Source organism: Notamacropus eugenii, chromosome 6 (assembly GCF_028372415.1).
Source record: "Notamacropus eugenii isolate mMacEug1 chromosome 6, mMacEug1.pri_v2, whole genome shotgun sequence".
NCBI lineage: Eukaryota > Metazoa > Chordata > Mammalia > Diprotodontia > Macropodidae > Notamacropus > Notamacropus eugenii.
Window position 1 is genome coordinate 135,912,766 of NC_092877.1, and position 21,636 is coordinate 135,934,401.

Genomic DNA, 21,636 nt, shown 5'->3' on the forward strand with positions numbered 1-21,636 from the left:
ATAGGGCTGAGGCAGGACTTGTCCCTGGTCATCATGATTTCCAGTCTTGCTCTCTGTCCACAACTCACAGTGTCTTTTCCCCCACGTTAAAAACAGGGGGAGAGAGAGGGCAGGGGTGGGTAAGAGATTTAAAGTAGCCTTTGTCAGTTTATTTTCCTGTTGCCTTCTGTCCAGACAACCTCTCACTCTATCGTCCTTTATTGAATGCAAATCATAGAATTCATTTTGTGAAGGTTTAAATCAGTATTTTCCAAAGTAATTTGTCCATGAAACACTTTCAAGTTTAAAATATATTAAGTCCACCAGTATTAATATTAAACTTTTTGAAGTTTTGACAATATAAAATACATTTGAGAAGATAAGGAAATGTTGGAACAAAACAAGACATTATTAGGCCTATTTTCAAAATGAATATTGATTCCACATAAATATTTTCAATATCTACATACTTTCACATTTACTATTTTTGAAAGAACCCTTATTTTAGAAAAGTTTTGAAACCACTAGGTTAGCAAACAATAATGATCTCATAGAGAGCAGCTGAAGCAAGAGCATCCCATTTTATCTTGAAATTTATGCAGGTGCTGAATTTTTTTATATTTTTAATTTAATTCCTTAATATTTTAGAATTTGAGTGTTAGTTTGTAGATTTTATTTATTATTATTATTTCCAATACCATCAGGCCAAACCTTTCGCTTTATGCCAAGGAGTTTATAGTCTTAGGGAAATGAGATAACTACTCCTGAACTCTGGCAACAAGTCTATTTTTGAACCCTTATGTGAGCTCAGAAAAATCTCTGCACGCAGCAGAGTATGGAGTTAGTTTCTCTTTTTGGAACTGAAGATTTCTCTTGGCTAAGGAACACTTTTAAAGCCATTATATTAAGTGTCATGGACATACAGTTGCCATAGTTGGCATTGTGAGACTTACTCTTGGTAAATTGCTGACTTACTTTATCAGTGAGTATGTGGGTGCTGAGTAGAATTTGTGATAAATGCTTAAGCTGGTGTAAGATGGAAAAGTGTAATTTGAGACCATTTTTACACTGCCAATTTATTAGTTGCCTTTTATAAATGGTATATCATAATTACCCCAATTGTAGTTGAATCAGTATCCTAATGAGTCAAGAATTAAAAATTTAAAATAGGTAGTATCAGCACAGTGTAGTTGAGAGAACACCGACCTGGGAGTCATGGTTAGACCCAGGTTAACAGTTTCTGCTGTCTCATTAGCTTTCTGAATTTTGACAAATCCCCTAATCTTTGGTCTCATTTTCTTAATCTGCAAAATAAGCAAATGGGATTAAATGATTTTTATGATCTTGAGTTTATGTCTTCTTTTCATAGGCCCTTACTCTCTCTGTGTACAAAGCAGAAAACTGAAATAATTATCTAATAATTATGCTGCAGTTTTCATGTAGGAAGGTTGCCAGCATTTATTTCACAAGAATTACCTTGATGCTTGCTTTATTTCATTTAGATGTGTAAATTATAAACCACTGTAGTTTTGTTAAGAGAGTTTTAACTATCTTCAGATATTGAGTAGTAACTGGTAATAAATTAAATAATTGCAATTCTTCACATGATTATCTTTGTGTCTATGACTTTTTACTTGTTGTTTGAGTCTGTTTTTGCTCTCATTTAATTCTTGATTAGGGAGAGAGAAAACAAGAAAATGAGGACAGGTTGGGTATTCAGTCCATGTCTCCCCCACTTTGTTTTTGTATTTCCATAGTGACACATTTTGAAATTTTAAAATATTTCCCCAAGTGTTAAGAATTATCCAAATAAGCATTACTTACTGGCATTACAGGCAAGTAATTTACCGCTTGCAGTTTTGAATAGAATAGCCTTTCAAAAATGTTTGTCAGTAAATTGCCAGCTCAGGTGTGAGATACATTAAGAAAATTCACTATTTTAAAAAATTCATCTTAATTCACTTAAAATGTGTTACATGTGTTTGTGCATACTCCTGTTTACCCATGTAGTACTTTTTGAGGGAATGGTGGTGCTAAATGAAATAAATAACATTAGGTTGTTGAAACTTTAAAAAAAGTTTTAATCATTTTAAAATTTTCTACTTATAGCAAACATGTCAGACAAAGAGCTAAAAAAATTACGTAATAAACAAAGAAGAGCTCAAAAGAAAGCTCAACTTGAAGAAGAGAAAAAGAATGCAGAGAAAGAGAAGCAGCAGAGAAATCAGAAAAAGAAGAAGGATGATGACGATGAGGAGATTGGAGGTCCTAAGGAAGAGCTCATTCCTGAGAAGCTGGCCAAGGTACTTGTTAGTGTATCAGGCCAGTACGATTAGATTATAGTTCTGAAATCTAGAAATTACTTTTCATTTTTATTCTGCTTCTTCATCTCCCTTACCTTTTTATCTTTTTTCTTTTCGATATTTCAAGTTTAAAACTTGAATAATATTTAGTGATCTGAAGATAAGAATATATAAGTGGGAAATGTATAAACTTGTTAAACTGGAATTGACTGTTCATTGATAACATTTTAATCTCTTGATAAACACTTTTCTTTAGCTTTCCATTTTTAACTCAGGGACTTATGCTTTTCCCCAGTAGATTCATGGACACAAGCATAGGTTTATTTTATTATAAATGTATTAGGTCTTATTACTGATATTTTTAAAAAAAGGTGGTCTAAACCGAGATTTGATCTGGCAGTGTTAGGCTGTCCAAGCTAAAGTCTGTGTGCTGAGGCATATAGACAGCTCTGAGAGACTTAATGTCTTCTTGTACCATATTCTCCTTGTCTTTCCCTTTTTTCTCCTCACCTACCCCTCTCCCTTTCTCCTCCCTTTCCTCTTTCTTGTTCTCCCTCTTTCTCTTTCCTACTCCCTTTTTCTCCCTTCTCTTTTACTTCCTCCTCTCTGTCCTCTTCTCCACATTTCCTCAAACCTTCAAAGAATCAATTTATTAATACAGATATACTCCCCTAATGTTTACCATAGTAACCATATTATGATGGGAACTTGGAAATAATTTCAAAATAATTCCTTCCCCTGACTTCTAAACATTTTTATTGATATCTTTTGCTTTTTAAATTATTTCATTTTTCAGTACTCTCCCCTTCACCTCCCAGAAATCCAGCACTAATAACCAAGCATTAAAAAGAGGGGAAAGTTCAGCAGTGCTAACCAGTGATCAGCAAAGACAAGGATTTTGTGCTGTGTTCCATACCCATAGTCTCCCACTTGTTCAGCGACTTGTAATAAAAAAAATTCCCAAAATGTCCAACACTAAACCATAATTAGAAGAGTTATTCCTCTTTACACTGACCTAGTAAATAAGGAATTAAAAATTCTAAATTATTTAGCACAAATGGGCACAACCCCCCAAAGTGTCTCCTTAGACCTCACATGTATGGTATATACTTTGAAGTGGGTTGTATGACTCAACACGTGAGTGATTATGGTGGGTAATGAAGAGCTTCCTCATCCTTTGTGTGTCCCAAGTACATTGAAGAACTGCTTTCCCCCCTCTATTTAGTTAATGCACTTATATTCCTCATATTCTTATCAACTCTTTTAAAGCTCCCGTGAAATTTTAATGTCCCTTACATTTCATCCTTTTTCACTCTTGAATGCAAAATTCTTAATTCCTTGCCATTTTTGTTTATAGTTCTAAGAAATTTCATCATATTGTAAATTGGCCACATCATAGGCCTAAGAATTTATCTTTGAGTATTATAGTTTGTTATCCTATTAGAGCAATAAAGAGGTTTTTTAGGTGAATGGACAGACTTTTGGTAAGAGGTAAACCAGTAAACTGTGTATAAAAGGAATGTTATCTAAAGCTACTTGAATAAATGCAACATTATAAATAAATTGACCAGAGTGTTCAAATACAGAGTTAGAGTTAATAGTGATCAGAAGCTGAGATACTAAAGTATTGGTATGGTTATATATCTTTTTTTTTAGGTTGAAACTCCATTGGAAGAAGCTATTAAATTTTTAACACCATTGAAGAACTTAGTAAAGAACAAGATAGAGACCCATCTTTTTGCCTTTGAGATTTACTTTAGGAAAGGTAAGTGATGAAAGTATGTATACTCTGAGATGAATGATTGTGCTGGCATAGCTACATAAGTCATTCCCATTAGGATCTCCTAGCAGATACTCTGATGCATTTTACCATCACTGTTATGGTGAACAAGACCTAGGATTGGATATAGTAAGGATTATAAGAGATTATTAGGAGATATGGGACATATGTGATAAGTCACATTTAAGTAATCCAAATAAAGTGTTACAGGACTTCAGAGAAAAGATAGGTGATCGGAATAGGCAGTCAGAGTAGTTTTCTTGGAGAAAGTAGCATTTCTACTGGACCTTTAAAGATGAGTCGAATTTCTCTTCACAGAAATATAAGGCAGGGAATTATTAGGAGAGGCACTAGCATGAACAAGCACAAAATATGCTTGGGGAAAAGTAAACACTCAGATGGGCATAGAGTTAATTTAGAAGAATAATGAATAATTGAGCTAGAAAGATAACCTGGGTTCAGATTGTAAAAAACTTTAAATGTGAGAATAAGGAATTTGATCTTTTCTTGTAAGAATCAGGGAACTGCTTGTTTATTTCTTTGTTTGCTTGTTCATTTATTTATTTGTTTTTGTTTTGGTGAGAAGTAACATGATCAAAAATGTGACCAGTGATATGTGTTAGACTAGGGAGAAAATAATGGAAGGAGTGTTCCATGCCTGAGGTTATAAGGGCATGTACTAGGGTTTGTGGCATTGGGAATAGAAAAGAAGGGTCACATTGTCCATTGTTTCTCATACAGTATAAAGGAACTATTACTATTGACTAGATATGGAGTGTGAGAGAGGGGAGGAATCAGTGATGGCTGCCAGTTTTGGAAGAATTTTCTTGTGAGGATTGAGAAATGATGAAGCTTGAGTTTGAAGTATGGCAGGGAATTAAATTGGAAATGTCTTTCAGGCAGTGGGAGTCCGTAGTTCTACAGTTCAAAGGGATCTCTAAGGATACCTAGTCCAATCCTTTCATTTTACAGATAAAGAAACTGAGTCCCAAGGAAGGCATTTTATTCCTGTAAAAACTTGGGTCCATTCTGCTTTTTTAGAGTTCTGCTTTTATGGGAAGTGGTCTTCTTAGACACTATCATCTAGCCCTTGTTTGCACCTTGCATTGCTCTGTCTTGCAGTTATTTTCTGTAAATTTTATTTCACCAACAAGACTGTGAATCTGCAAATCACAGGGGCTGGAGCTCATCCTTAGAGTTCATTGAGGCCAGTCCCTGACTCTTACTTCTACATTTCTAATGTTGGAATAAAGGATTCTCCAGAATTTATGATCTATGGCATTTAGTACTAGGGTTATGTAATCTATGAATGTAGTGGTAGAACCTCTTCCCTCTGCATAGACATTATCTAGAACTTTGGACCCAGCAGGACATAAGGAAAAACTATTTCAGAACTTTGTTAGCCCTACTTTCCTAGAAAGCAGTTTTTCACATAACATTCGACTTACATGACAGTGCTACAGTTTCAAGAACCTGAAATTGTGAGTAGAGAAAACAAAAGACATTATGCTTATTTACATAAAAAAATAGAAAGGTTATTCTACATATAGATGATTTTCTCATGTCTATAATGTGGCCTCACTGCTTTGTAGGAGGTAAAAATACTTTGAAAACCTTGATTCCGGATTGTTAGAACAGCAAAAGCCAGTGCTTGGCTAACCGTCTGGTCCTGAGGAATCCTTAAAAAGACAGCTTAGATCTGGCCCTGCCTGGGACTTGGCAGTCAGAAGGATTAGAAGGAAAACCATGTTAAGGTGATCACATGGCAACTGATAGAGCTTCAGGCGCATGTGCTTTTCCTGGTTATTTTCTCCAGTATTATAAAATGCTTTACTATTTCTTTACTAAAGTTTCTGTAATGAAGTATAATTCTGAACATTATGTTTTATAGGTATATATATATATATATATATATATATATATATATATATAGAGAGAGAGAGAGAGAGAGAGAGAGAGAGAGAGAGAGAGAGAGAGAGAGAGAAAGAGATAGAGAGCACTGAATGCTAAGTTTGAATTCATTCCTACATTTAGTGAAATACCTTATGTTCCGTGGATCCTATTGACTTAGCTCGTATTGCTGACGAGAGGAATCATTTGATTCAAATAATAGACTGCAATTAAAATGTCATTAACTTTCATTTAGTTAGTGTTTCAAAACTGCTTATTTTAGATAATCCTTTGAGTTGAGGACATCCTATAAAATAAACATTGTAATGTCTTCTAATTTTTTTTATAGAAAAGTTTCTTTTGATGCTTCAGTCAGTAAAGAGGGCATTTGCCATTGATTCCAGTCATCCTTGGCTTCATGAGTGTATGATTCGCCTCTTCAGTGCTGGTATGTATTAGTGTTGAGCCCCTTCGAATTCACGTTTACAGCAGTTTTTGTTGTTAATAATATGAATAAGTGTAAGTTCAGGTGACGTACTTTAACTTCTTATTCTCTGTATGGCACTGAGTTAGGCATATATCTAAAAACTGATACGTAAATTCAGGCTTCTATAAACACATTAAGTATTGAACTTGTTTTAAAAATATTTTTGATAACTCATTCAATATTATGGTTTTCTTTGTAATCCTAAATTTATTATACATTTAAAAACAATATTTTGAGGAGGATTAGGTTGGCTTCATCTAATTGCCTAACGGGTCTATGACATAAAAGTTCTTATCCCTGTCTTAGAGAAATTTATTATTTCAAGGAGGCCTGATAAATTTCTTTGAAAAGCAAAGAACCTTTTTGGAAAGTGAAGATAGTAATTGTTCTCTGATTCATTTGTTGGAAAAATATGAATTTTTAGAAAGTAGGTTAGTAACAGTACAAAGTATTATCTGGAATAATGTTTGAAGAGTCACTTTACTACTTTAGTAAAATTTTATCAAAGTAAACCTTTAAAATTAATGTTCATGACAAAGCAAATATTTTAAAATTTAAAATTCTACATTCCTTTGGTGTTCAAATCGTAGGATTTTAAGCTAGAAGAAACCTTAGAGATTGTCTTCTCCCTTCATTTTACAGATAAGGAGACTGAGGCACATTGAGGCTACATGATTTGATTAAGGTTACACAGTTCATAACTTATTGGAGTTGGGATTCAAACCTAGATCTCCTTATTCCCAGTCTAACTCTGTATGCTATACTGTGCTGTTTTTGTAGGCATGTTGTAATTCTCTACGTTCCTTTTTTTTTTTTATAAGATGACAAAAGCAATTTGAATTGAACACTTTTTAGCCTTCAGAATTCAGAAACGTTTTACAATAGGTAATTTCTTTTATTTATTCATTTATTTTTAGATTTCGACATTCATTTCCACAAAATTTTGAGTTCCAGTTTTTTTCGCCATCTCTCCCCCCACCCCATAATAACTTGCACTCTGATTACCCCGTCCCTTAATATACCCTCCCTTTTCTCACACCCCACCCTTCCCTTATCCCCGTCTTCTCTCTTTTCTTGTAGGCAAGATAAATTTCTATACCCCATTACCTGTGTTTCTTATTTCCCAGTTATATGCAATAATATTTCTCAGCATTCATTTCTAATACTTTGAATTCCAATTTCTCTCCCTCCCTCCCTCCCTACCCATCCCCATTGAGAAGGCAAGCAATTCAATACAGGCTATATATGTGTCATTTTGCAAAAGACTTCCATGATAGTCATGTTGTGTAACACTAACTGTATTGCCCTCTATCCTACCCTGTCGTCCTCTCCCCCCTTTTTTATTCTCTCATTAGACCTTCTCTCTCCCCAAAAGTGTTTCCTTCTAATTACTCCCTTCTTCCATTTGCCCTCCCTTCTGTCATCCCCCTCACCCCACTTGTTCCCTCCTCCCCTACTTTCCTGTAGCGTAAGATAGATTTTCATACCAAATTTAGTGAGCATGTTCTTCCCTCCTTGAGCCATATGTGAAGAGTAAGCTTCACTTTTCCCTTTTCACCTTCTCCCTTTTCTCCTCCATTGAACAAGATTTTTCTTATCTCCTTATGAGTTAAAGCCTGTCCCGTTCCTTTTCTCCCTTTCTCCTCCCAGTATTTTCCTCCTTCACCCTTTGATTTTAATTTTGTTTTTTTCTTTATGAATATCATCTCTTCTGATTCAACTCAACCTGTACAGTGTGTGTGTGTGTGTGTATGTGTGTATATGTGTGTAAGTAATCCCTCCACCTACCCAAATACTGAGAAAGAGTCTCAAGAGTTACAAATATTATCTTTCCATGTAGGAATGTAAACAGTTCAGCTTTAGAAAGTCCTTTGTGATTTCTCTTTCCTGTTTACCTTTTCATGCTTCTCTTGATTCTTGTGTTTGAAAGTCAGATTTTCTCTTTCAGTTCTGGTCTTTTCATCAAGAATGCTTGAAAGTCCTCTGTATCATTGAATGACCATTTATTCTGTTGAAGTATTATACTCAGTTTTGCTGGGTAGGTGATTCTTGGTTTTAATCCCAGTTTCTTTGACTTCTGGAATATTCTATTCCAAGCCCTTTGATCCCTTAATGTAGAAGCTGCCAGATCTTGTGTTATCCTGATTGTATTTCCACAATATTCAAATTGTTTCTTTCCAGCTGCTTGCAATATTTTCTCCTTGATCTGGGAACTCTGGGAAATTTGGCAACAATATTCCCAGGAGTTTCTCTTTTGGGGTCTCTTTCCAAAGGTCATCAGTGGATTCTTTCAATATTTATTTTGCCCTCTGGTTCTAGAATCTCAGGGCAGTTTTCCTTGATAATTTCATGAAAGATAAAGTCTAGGCTCTTTTTTTGATCATAGCTTTCAGGTAATCCCATAATTTTTAAATTGTCTCTCCTGGATCTATTTTCCAGGTGAGTTGTTTTTCCAATGAGATGTTTCACATTTCTATTTTTTTTCAAACTTTTGGTTTTGTTTTCTAACTTCTTGGTTTATCTCATAGTCATTAGCTTCCCTGAACTGGATTCTCTCTTTTAAAGAACTATTTTCTTCAGTGAACTTTTGAACCTCCTTTTCCGTTTAGCTAACCCTGCTTTTTAAAGCCTCCTGCTCCTCATGGGCTTTTTCGATCTCTTTTTCTAATTCAGTTAGCCTCTTTTTAAAGGTGTTATTTTCCTCATCATTTTTTTGGTTCTCCTTTAGCAGGCTGCTGACCCACTTTTCAAGCTCTTCTATGGCCTGAGCCCATTTTGTATTTATTTTGGAGATTCTGGAGGCAGAAACCTTGACTTCCTCTGACAGTATGCATTGTTCTTTCTCCTCCAAAAGGATGGAAGGAGACACCTGTTCACCAAGAAAGTAACCTTCTATGGTCTTATTTTTTCCCCTGTTTTGGGCATTTTCCCAGCCAGTTACTTGACTTCTGAATTCTTTGTCAAGAGGAGGGTCCTAGTGCTCCTGTGCTCAAGGCTGAGATTCAGATCAGCTGCTCAATTCCCCCAGGTGCTTTGGGTTGGGGCAGGCTACCAGTCAGGGCTGAGATTCAGATTAGCTGCTCAATTCTCCCAGAGGCTTTAAGCTGAACTCCTGCACAATGAACCCAAGCTGCTTCCATGCAGCTGCCTGCTGTGCTGCTGCTGCCGCCTGGGACCAGTGCTGGGGGAACCATGTTCCCCTCTCGCCCAGCTGGGAAGGCCCTCCCACACTGACCTTTGGAGGTGTCTTTGTCTCTTGTGGGTTGAGGGCTCTGGGACCCTCCCTGCTAGGAATTCTGCCCTGTAGGTCTGTTCAGGTCCTGTTTCTCCCAGTGCTGTGTGGCCAGGGCTGGGCTGGGCTCTGCTCCGCTCAGCTTCCTGTGAGATACACCTTTCCTGTTGAGCTTCCAGGTTACCTTTGGCTGGATACCTTTTTTACTCTGTTGTTCTGTGGCTTCTGCTGCTCTAGAATTTGTTGAGAGTCATTTTTTACAGGTATTTTACAGGTGTGCTGTGGGGGAAGTGCTCGAGTATATGCATCTTTCTACTCTGCCATCTTGACTCCTGGTAGTTTCTTACTAGATGCTAAATGTTGTAGTTAGATGGGAATTTTTTAAATAGAAGAAATAGAAAAATCAGCCAAATAACAAAACCACAAAATAATTTTAGTGTCAAGTTAACATTAAAATTTCCAACTATGAACATTATTTTAAATTTTCTTATATCAAAGTTTTAATATAAGGAAAACAGTTTGACAGTACAGATGAATTCCTGCATGTTGTAAGAAATTGTCTTCTATGACTTTTAATATTCCTTCCAACCTAAATGATACAGTTCTGTCATTTGCTCCTTTGTTTATCTGTTTAGAGAGATGGAGGAGGTTGTGAAGAGGAATCAGAAAGATAGTGTTTGAATTTACCATAAAAGAAGTTAAGTGTTAGTCATAGTGGTATTCCTTCCCAAAATATTTTACATATGCATGTTTTATTACTAGTTCCATGTATTCCTGAAAATGTATAGAGTAGTAAACATTTTTAATAGTTGATGCTTATTTTTCCTCCAAATTATAGGATTTTTGAGCCATGGAAAAATTTAGACTCCAAGATCCAGTAAAAATCACTGCGTTAAATTCCTGGGCATTTGTGCTAGCTCCCATTTAAGCATCAATAAACTGTGGTATATTTCGGTACATGTGTGCTTTTATTGAGTATGTAAAGATTATGTGAGTTGATTGTCTGTCTGGCTAGCTTTTCTTCTGGGGTGGTATGAGAAATGTAAATGCACAAAGACTACATATTGACACAGACAGAAAGGTTCTTGAAGTGAAAGTTAGAATTCCTAAGCATAAACTCCCAACCAGTTATCAGTAGAATTCACTAGTTGGAAGAGCCACATGGAAAGGGTTTAGGGAACAAAATTCAGTCAGTGATTCACACTAGTAATAAATATGCGCTGTATTTTTACAAATCAAAAGCCTTTTCACTATTGTCATCAGCTAAATGTAAATTTTTTCCAAAAACCTGTATGTGACAATATAAACTTAGAGTGTAAACACATTACAAGAAGATTCACTGGTCATTAAGTAATTAATTCTCTTAATTATTTTCCAGTAGCATTCGTTTTGTAAAGTGCTGTTGGAAAAATGGAACATGGTGTATTTGAAGATGCTCCTGCCTAGGAGAGATTTGAAGAAATGTTCTTTAATTCCAAATCTATTGTTGTGTACCTATACAGTATCTCATATGTACCCAGGAAAGGCTAGCACCATGTCCAGATATTAATTTATCCTTTGAAGAGGTCTTTAAATGAAAATATGCATAAAGCAGAGTTGGCTAGTGCTTCACAGTGTAGCTTCCGGAGTTGACTTGAATTTTTGTTTCAAAGATAAGAATTTGAAACAATCCCAGAGGGGAGGAATTATTACTACAGTGTAAAAGCAAGCAAGAAAAAATCTCATTCCCTTCTTTTTTCTGACCTCCATGGAATTGAAAATACGTGCCCAACATCCATCTAATTTTAAGTACTTGAACACTAAGTTCATTTAGATCTTTTTTTTAAAATTCCTAGCATAGAATTATTGCCCTATTCTCACCATAGGCCCCATATTTCCTTCTGTAGATCACCTCTGTTCTTTCTGTAGTTCCGTATTTTACCAAGAAATATCTAAAATACCAAAAATTGGCCTCATACAGAAAGTCAGAATAAGTTACAAAGCCAGGATAACCACATGCTTCCTTTGTTTGCTGTTTTATCTGTGCATCCCAGCGCCTGGCATGCCTTTTAAATTAGCACTGCATTTTTTTATTTGTTACAATTTACAGTTAATTCCATTTCTGTGTCCTTTTTGCGGGAATTCAGGCCTTCCTATTATATTGATAGAGTTTTTTGATCCCTTTTGAATTTGCTTGCTTTTAAAAATTTTTACTTTTAAAAATATGACACATCATACTTTGACATATCAATCAGGTCTCTTGTAATACCTTTCCACAAAATGTTTTTTAAAGCTAATATAGTGATTACAACCGACAGCATGCAGCTTCTTCTTACTCTAATGGTTTGTATTTCTTAAAAAGAGAAACCTTTAATAATCTTATTTTTGCATACTCATCTGTTTCCTTAATGGTCATTTTAAGTATTTCTCATCTAACCCGCAGCCCCAGTTCATTATTGTAGATGTAATCAATATTTCTGACTCCAATTGTGGATAGCAATTTTGAAACTCAGCCCAAGATTATAGAGTTAGAGCTGAAAAGCACCTTGAAGGTCATCTAACTCAGAAGTTCTCAAAAGATTTTGATCTCAGAACCCCTTCACACTCTTAAAAATTATTGAGGATTCCAAAGAACTTTTGCTTATATGGGTAATATCTATGAATATTTACCATATTAGAAATCAAAACTGAGAAGTTTTAAAGTATTCATTTAAAAACAATTTACTCCAGTTACATGTTAACATAAATAACGTTTTTTATGAAGTTGAAAAATAACTTTTGCACAGCAAAAAAAATTAAAAGATTGGCACTATTGTACATACTTTGGAAAATTTGTTTAATGTCTAACTTAACAGAAGATAGTTGGATTCTTGTATCTACTTTTGTGTTCAGTCATTTTGTTTGAAATATATGAAAATATAGCCTCATGTGGTTGGAAAAAAATATTTTAATAGCAAATAATATGATGGCATTAGTTTGAAAGTAGGACCTCATGGATCCTTAGATAACGTCTTGGGGACCCTCAGGACCACATTTTGAGAATTACTGATCTAACCTGCACATCTGGAACTAAGGAACAAAGAGGATATGTGATTTTTGCCCTAGGGCATTGAGGTAGCAAATAAATCAAGATTTGAGCAAAGGTCCTTTGATTCCAAATCCACAGCTCGCTCTCTCTCTGCACTTCGACAACACCCTGCTTGTGGGACACAGCTTAATGTGTACTACCTCTGCCCTCTGAAATGACTTGGAACAGTTAGTTTTTACTTATAGAAATACATTATATTCCTCCAATGGGACATATATCATGTTCCAAACCATATTTCCAGTTTATTTATTTATTTGAATGAGAACCAAATTAAAAGTCTTACAGAAGTCAGTTATATAATTATATTTGTTTCATCTGTGAACTGACTCACTCATCAGTTAAGGAAATTGATTAATGAGAAAGTTTATTCATTGTTTCTTTACTCCATTTTGAGTTTTTCTTTGACTTCTTTGTTTGGGATGTTTGTAAAAGAATTTGAACCTTATTTATAGCTTTGTTTGACTCTTAGTAGTTGATGGCCATAGGGAAATGCAAATTGTAGTGAAATTTTTGTCAGTTGTATTGTTAGAAGTCACACTTCAGTAGTCCCTAGGACGAAGAAGTGACTGCATCAAAGCATTCTCACAGTCCAACCAAGGTTAGCTTCCTACTCAACTGTAAAGTCAGATGCTTTCTAATAGAGTGAGTCCTAATAGGCCAGGGCCATTGTGAGGCAAGTTCTTGATAATGATGGCCAAATATGACATGTCAGAAAGCATGTTCTCTTAAGGAAAGAAATGTGATTAGAACTCACCCAAATGATCCTCAGGTATAACCCACACCCTTAAAGGAATCTTAACCAAGTATGCATCCATTTTGTTTGTATGGCCAAACTTGTGTTCTCACAATACTACATTTTCCTTGTCTCTGCCTTCACACAGGCTATCATATATGCTTGGAATGCATTCTTTCTCCTCACCCCCATGGTCTGGAATTCCTAGTTTCTTTCAGGACTTGTGTTTTGTGCCACATTTTATAGGTGGCCTTTCCTGATTCTCCACTTAGTTGTAAGTAAGTGTTCTCCCCCTCACAAAAACACCTTGTATCTTTGTTGGATGTATCTCTCCATGTTTGTTTTCCTGATGGAATGGAAACAATTTAAGAATAATACTTTTGCTTTTTGCTGTTTTTCCATAACTGGCACAGACACAGAATCAGTGTTTGTTAAGATACCATATAGCTATGGATTATTATCTTTGAGCATATGGACATACTGTTACATTGTTAGGCATTATAAGGGGATTTTAAAAATATATATATTTATTTTTCAGTTCTCAACATTCACTTCCACAAGAATTTGAATTCAAAATTTTGTCCCCATCTCTCTCCTCCCCTCACCCCAGGACAGCATGCACCCCTTTCTCCAGTCTGTTCTCCCTTCTATCACCCCATCCCCTTCTCCACTATTTTCCTGTAGGGCAAAATAGATTTCCTATACCGCTTTGCTTGTGTATCTTGTTTTTCAGTTGCATGCTAAAACAATTTTTAACACTCATCATTAAAGCTTTGAGTTCCATAATCTCTCCTTTCCTCCCTCCCTCCCCACCCTCATTGAGAAACAAGCAATTCCATATAGGTCATACGTGTGTAACAGTGCAAAGCACTTGTATAATATTTATGTTGTGAAGGACTAACCACATTTCCCTCTGTCCTGTCCTGCCCTCCATTTATTCCATTCCCTCCCTTGACCTGTCCTCCCACAAGGTTTGCTTCTGATTGTCCCTTTCCCCAATTTGCTGTCCCTTCTATTAGCTTCCCTCTCCTATCCCCTTCCCCCTTGCCTTCCTGCAAGGTAAAATAGATTTCCATATCCAGTTGAATGTGTTATTCCCTCCTCAACTGAAATTCCCATGAGATTAAGGCCCAATTATATCCTTTCATCTCTTCCCCCTTCCCCTCCATTGAAAAGCTCTTTCTTCCCTCTATGTGGAATGATTTACTACATTTTACCTCTTCCTTTGTCTTCTAGTATATTACATTCAACAGTAAATTTTATTTTTTAGGTATTCTCCCTTCATATTCAGCTCACCCTGCACCCTCTGTCTATGTATATTTATATACATAAACTAAGTACACATACAAACCTACATACATATATGTACACACACACATATACATACATACCCATTCATACCTACACCCACACACGCATATGTAAGATATATATATATTCCCTCTGACTACTCTAATACTGAAAAAGGTATCATGAGTTACAAATAATATCTTTCCATGTAGGAATGTAAACAGTTCAACTTTATTGAGTTCCTTAAGGCTTCTCTTTTCTATTTACTTTTTCATGTTGCTCTTGATTTTTGTATTTGAAAGTCAGATTTTCTGTTCAGTTCTGGTCTTTTCAGCAAGAATGCTTGGAAGTCCTCTATTTCATTGAAATTCCATTTTTTTCCCTGAAATATTATCCTTAGTTTTGCTGGGTAGGTGATTTTTGGTTTTAGTCCTATCTCCTTTGATCTCTGAAATATCATACTCCAAGCCCTTCGATCCCTTAGTGTAGAAGTTGCTGAATCCTGTGTTATCCTGATTGTATTTCCACAATACTTAAATTGTTTCTTTCTGACTGCTTGTAATATTTTCTCCTTGACTTGGTAACTCTGGAATTTGACTACAATATTCCTAGGAGTTTTCCTTTTGGGATCTATTTCAGGAGGTGAGCCTTGAATTCTTTCCATTTCTGTTTTACACTACAGTTCTAGAATATTTGGGCAGTTTTCCTTGATAGTTTCTTAAAAAAATGATGTCTAGGTTCTTTTTTTTGATCATGATTTTCAGGTAGACCCATAATTTTTAAATTTTCCTACAGTTGTTCTATTTTCTAGGTCAGTTGTTTTTCCATTGAGATATTTCACACTGTCTTCTATTTTTTCATTCTTTTGGTTTTGTTTTATAATTTCTTGGTTTCTCATAAAGTCATTAGCTTCCATTTGTTCCATTCTAATTTTTAAAGAACTATTTTCTTCAGTGAGCTTTTGAACCTCCTTTTCCATTTGACCAATTCTACTTTTTAAAGCATTCTTCTCATTAGCGTTTTGAACCTCTTTTGCCATTTGGGTTAGTCTATTTTTAAAGGTGTTATTTTCTTTAGCCTTTTTTGGGTCTCCTTTAGCAAGCTGTTGACTCGCTTTTCATGATTTTCTTGCATCTCTCTCATTTCTGTTCCCAATTTTTCCTCCACCTGTTTTACTTGCTTTTCAAAACCCTTTTTGAGCTCTTCCATGGCCCTGAGACCATTGCATTTTTGTTTTGGAGGTTTTGGATGCAGAAGCCTCTACCTTACTGTCTTCACTGATGGTAGCTTTGCTCTTCCTCATTCTAAAGGATGGAAGAAAATACCTTTTCACCAAGAAAATGACCTTCTATAGTCTTATTTTTTCCCCCCTTTTTGGACATTTTTCCAGCCAGTTACTTGCTTTTGAGTCCTTTGTCAAGTGGAGGGTATGTTATCCTAGACTTCAGAGGTTTTGTACAGCTGTTCTCTGAGATGTCTCTAGGGCCCTATAAGTTCTCAGTTTCTCCTAGGTGGCACAATCAAGGGAGAGGAGTTTACTCCTCTCCTGACCTGTGCTCTAGTCTGGGAGCAACCACAAGCTCTCTTTACTGCCCTGTAACTGCAAGTAGGATTCCCTCTCCATAGCTACCACCAGTTTGCCATGACAGCGCTCCTCCTCCACCAGGATCACCACTCAGGACTGAGACCCAGATGAATAGCTTGATTCCCCCATGATCTGTAGGCTAAGAGCTCCAGAAGTGGCTGCTTCTGGGGCAGTAGCTGCCACTGCTCTGGGGCAGGGTCTTCGACAGGGGCCGGACCTAGCTCCCCTCTCACCCTGGTGAAAGAGCTTTCTTACTGACCTCTGAAGCTGTCTTTGGAGTTTGTGGGTTGAGAAATCCAGGAACTGCAGCTCTACCTGTGATTCCATGCGCTGGAGCTTATTCCAGTCCTATCCATGTCATGCCATGCCAAGTGGCCAAGGTTGGGCTGTCCTCCACTCTCAATCCCAGTCTGATAGACTTTTCCTGTTGGCCTTACAGGCTGTGTTGGGCTGGAAATCTGTTTCACTCTTTCATTTTGTGGCTTCTGCTATTCTAGAATATATATGAGTCATTTTTACAGGTATTTTATGGGCTATGGGCTGGAGAGTTAGAGGTGGTACGTCCTTTTACTCTGCCATCTTGGCTCCACCCCCTAATGGGATTTTACTTTAATACCACCAACTGACCCACTCCTGGCTTTGTTTTCAGTTGGAGAAATTTATGTAGAAACAGGTATTGTTAGAGCCATTGCCAGTGTGCCTTGAATTTAAAAGAACCGGAACTGTGAAGCACCTGAATCAGCCTTATGTAACATGAAGAATTAGAGACAAAGGATTCAGAGAAGGCACATGTTTAGTGCTTGCCTATAATTGATTATTGACAAGAAGTTATAACTTTTGTTCAGTTTTGAGACAATACAGGAGAATCTACTATTTGCTGGAAGAGCTTTGGGAACTTAATTCCTGAAGTCAAGATTATTTATAGGCTATAGGGAATTGGAGCGACAGCTTTGAGAATTTGATTTGGTATGATAAATTTTACAAATGTTCCTGGAATTTGCAGCAGAAAATTGTACATCATGGATTTAAATTTGCAAATCTGAGATAAACCTTGGAGTTATTGAAAGTGCTCAAATGATTTATGAGTTAACAATTCACAACTAAGGAAAATATTAATCTATCATGCCAAAGGAAACTTTGGAAATGTTATGCTGAATCTGAAAGAATCAGAAAAATTCCGAGGTCTTGACTAGACATTGTTTCAAAGGACAAAACTTAAAATATCCATGTATGAATTAATTTTGCTAAGGTTGAGCTGTTTTCTGGAAAAGCAGAGGATTTGGCTACATAAAGACATTCGTAAAGAAGCCAAGAAAACTATAAGAAAGTTAAGAGAGAACTAAAAACATTCAGTTACCAGAACTCTGGTGATCCTTTGAAGATTAATTTGGAACAGAATCCACCACAAAGAAAATAGATGGATAGTGTGCTGAGTTGGAGAGGTAATGCTGTAATTAGATCTTTGCAAAACATGAACAAAGTTTGGCTGTGGCCAACTTGGAAGAAGCAGCAAAAATAAAAAGGTGCTACCGGGCAAGACTCAACATTAATTGTAGGGAATCTTGACTTAATTTTTTTAAAAAATCGATTGGCCTACTTGTCTCAAGCAACATTCCTGGGAATGTCAGTGTTTTTTCTTTTAAACCAAATTTTTACTGAGTTCCTACTCCACCGTCTCAACATGGTATGTAAGTAATCCTTGGTTCTCAAAGGGTACAGCCTTAAAGTACTAGAAGGATTTTGTTTGCTGGCCCAGTGATGTACTATGTATTTCTGTCCTTTGAAGACCAGTCTACATAAGTTTGGAGAGACTTGTTAGCGGATTTGGATCTTGGAAATGGAATCATGGAAGTGCATCATGGATCTTGGAAATACTTAAGTATATAAGAATACAAAGCAAGATTAAAACCTTATTTAGAACCACCATTAAGCAAGTTAAATAGGAACCCACTTTTCTGTTTATCTCCTTTTGTTCTTCATTTCTGTTTTGTATACTTCTTTCCTCAGGTTCTTAATAGCTGTGTGATTCTGGGCAAGTTCTTGCCTCAATTTCCTTCTTTTTAAAATGGAGATAATAAATACTAGTTCCTGATGGGGTTGTTGTGAGAATCAAAAGAGATGATATGTGTAAAATGCTTATCAAACCTTAAACCATTATGTAAATTCTAGAAACTATTATTAAAAGCAATTGTGTGTATACAGTTCAGCTTTCCTTGTGTCATTTAATAATCTGTTTTTTTCAAGAGACAGAATTTGTAGTTGGGTATCCCACAGACTTGTGATTTTACTGGAGTAGAAACTCCTGGTGAGGAAATTCACACCTTATTCCCTAATCTTGCAAAATGCAATTTAAATAAGCAAAATTACTTTACAAGGTGTCATAGCTAAGAAAATATAATTCCTTCTCACTAGCAGAACAATTAATTTGCTTGCTTATATATTACAAAGGTTGGAGTCTCCTCTGAGTACTTTCCAAATATAATTTCCAACAATGTGTCCTTCAAAGAATATTCGACAATTTAGAAGTAGCTTTGGCTTGTAGAGCTAATTATAGTGATGCTCTTATTAATAAATCCTGGAAATAGAATTTATATAAATAGAAGTATGATTTAATTTTGATATTGTCTTCTAAAATTTTATAATTTGTGGAGGTTAAACAGCCAGGGATCATAGAGAGGAGGGTTGCACCTTGAGTCTTAGTGGTGTTGCTGTCGGGTATGTCACACTGGTCTGTCTTCTCCTAGAGGTGCCTTCCATGTAGGGTATTCACAGGTTCCTTAGGGTGGTTTTAACTAGAACAAGACATGTCACTTTGTACACCTGACTCTCGGTTTATCAGGAAATTTATCCAATTCAGAGAAATCATTGATCAGATCCTGTTTTTTTCTTTTTTTAAATTGAAAATTAGTGTTTTTAGAGCATCTAGTCTTTTGGTCTCCTCTAGTGTTAAAACTTACACTGCAGTTCATTTAAGCAGCAATGGAAAGAATACAGCCTGGCCCGGGAAATTCCTGATCCAGCAATATTTTCAGTCAGCAAATGATCAACAAATCCAACGTTAAAAGGAAAGTTGTGTTGTTCAGGCTTCAAAGCCTTATATTAATCTCTAATGTGGTATTAGATGGTTCTGCTAATATTAATCCTTTAAATATATCTATATAACTTAAGTGTGTAGCAGTGTGGCCAAGTGGGTAGAATGTTGGGCTTGAAGTCAAGAAGTCCTAGTTCACATCTTGCCCATGGATACTCATAAATTGTTTTATTTGCACAGGTTACTTAACCCTTTGTGCCTTAGGTATCTCTCTAGGTTTTATGTACTGTGTCATAGATGCAGTTTGCATAGGGGCAGTGTTTTAGTATTGGGAGTCTCCTTTCTTGGCTTTTCTGAATTTATATGTAAACAAAGAGGCAACATTGGACAGAACAGTCGGCTGGGAATCTCAAACTCCTTAAGACCATAAATTTTAGGTAGATTCCTTGGTGGAGGGGGTTTCCACTCAGTCAGAGTCATAGATCCTCACTGTAAGCAAATCTCATTGAACATCTACTCTTGCACTGCTTAGAGGACACTTGTTTGCTTGCTTGGCAGGGTCTGAAAGCAAAGACTTGCCTGATGCAGTGAGAACAGTATTAAAACAAGAGATGAACCGACTTTTTGGAGCAACCAACCCAAAGAACTTTAATGAAACTTTCCTGAAGAGGAACTTTGATTCATTGCCACATAGGTTATCAGGTAATTAACTCATTTTCATTCTTATTGGCACCCATTGCTGCCTGTAAGTTTGCAGTTTTCAGGAAAGTTTGTGGACTAAGTACCTGGTTGCAGGTTGTGGGGAGAGGCCTCATCTAACAGGAGAGGAGTTTTTTGAATGTTTCCTACCACATTTCTGCCACAAATTCAGAATTTTTCCAAGCAATGGGATTCCAAGTTTTTGAGGTTAAAAGTTTAAAATAAAACATCCAGTATCCATATAAAATTGGCCACAGACCATGTAAAGTTAAAACTTCTGTTGCAATGTTTAAATCCATTTATTTTTATGCATATGGATTCTTACTTTCTCTTACTAGGTTCCATTAGCAGGTAAAGTTCCGGACAGTAGTGCTGACAGTCAAACCTGAGTCACAGTATAGAGCAGAGGTCTTTGTGTGCTTAAGAGCTACCTCTGAACCCTAGCCATTGGCTCTCAAGTGCTGGAGCATCATTTAAGTCTTTGGCTTTCTTGGTGTTCCTGGCTGAAAAGGGTAATGGTTTTGTTTGCTTTTTGTGTACTTTACTTGAGCTTTCCACTCTTATGTTTTAGCAGAAAATTTTCACTTCTTGTTAAATTCAATAATCATAAGATGATTAAATAAAGTAAAATATGAGTCTCTCTTGGCTTTCTTTTTTCGTGTTATTACTGTAATAGCCTGGCTCCTTCAGTTTGGGGCTGGAGGGTAGTTTTAACCTGACAGAAAACCCTAAGATATTTCTTCTATCCTGTTTAGCTGCCAAAATGGTATATTACTTGGATCCCTCTAGTCAGAAGCGAGCAGTAGAGTTGGCAACAACACTTGATGAATCTCTAACTAATAGGAACCTCCAGGTAAAGATTTTTCATGAGTCTCTCTTTAAAGCTACCTGAACATTCTCCTCTTTTCACCAAGACATTTGAATTCTCTATTGTTTATACATGTGAATTCTTTTCCAAATATTTTGTTTTTGTTAAATATGCCAGGAACAAAGAACGATGAACAGTTGTAATTAATCTTGTTTTACACTTTATTGAACTAAATTCTTGTACATATTATACCGTCTTCACTGATTCAGTAAGTGCCAATTATATAGGTGAAAATATCTTTGAATTTCACAAATAATTGAATTGCAGTTTGTACTCTTTATTTTATTGAATATGAACCAGTACTGATAAACATTTTTAAAGTGACATGTATAAGGAAGGCAAGGCAGAGTATATTAATTAAACTAGCAGAAGCATCCTTCACCACAGCAGTACAAAACCTTTACTCACAGATTCTCAAATTCCCTTTCTTTGCTTAAGCCTTGTTGTTGTTCAATCGAAGTGTCTGACTTTACATGACTCCATGGACTTCATCCACAGGGTTTTCTTGGCAAAGATCCTGGAGTGGCTTGCCATTTCTTTCTCCTGTGTGTCCCTGTTCTGCAGATAAGGAACTGAGGCAGACAGGGGTTAAGTGATTTGCCCTGGGTCACATAGCTCAGTAGGTGTCTGAGGTCACATTTGGTCTCAGGTCCTACTGACCCCAGGCTTGGTGCTCTTATCCTCCACATCAC

At 36.2% G+C, this 21,636-nt stretch overlaps 2 protein-coding genes across 4 annotated transcripts in view; one reads left to right on the top strand and one right to left on the bottom strand.

The window, feature by feature from the left end:
* Positions 1 to 21,636, top strand: part of NAA15 (N-alpha-acetyltransferase 15, NatA auxiliary subunit) — a 101,101-nt gene that overhangs the window by 76,850 nt on the left and 2,615 nt on the right. For 2 of the 3 annotated variants that reach the window (XM_072621071.1, XM_072621072.1), the window contains 5 exons: positions 2,089 to 2,282; positions 3,939 to 4,047; positions 6,302 to 6,400; positions 19,936 to 20,079; positions 20,832 to 20,929. In XM_072621071.1, the coding sequence (XP_072477172.1) occupies positions 2,089 to 2,282; positions 3,939 to 4,047; positions 6,302 to 6,400; positions 19,936 to 20,079; positions 20,832 to 20,929 (644 nt within the window). Of the gene's footprint in view, positions 1 to 2,088; positions 2,283 to 3,938; positions 4,048 to 6,301; positions 6,401 to 10,509; positions 18,548 to 19,935; positions 20,080 to 20,831; positions 20,930 to 21,636 lie in introns of those variants that run through there. The other variant, XM_072621073.1, reaches the window with a different exon arrangement.
* Positions 21,080 to 21,636, bottom strand: part of LOC140511854 (uncharacterized) — a 77,730-nt gene continuing 77,173 nt past the window's right edge. The window contains exon 16 of the mRNA XM_072621077.1: positions 21,080 to 21,516. Coding sequence (XP_072477178.1) covers positions 21,414 to 21,516 — 103 coding nt within the window. The 3' untranslated portion in view covers positions 21,080 to 21,413. The remainder of the gene's footprint in view (positions 21,517 to 21,636) is intronic.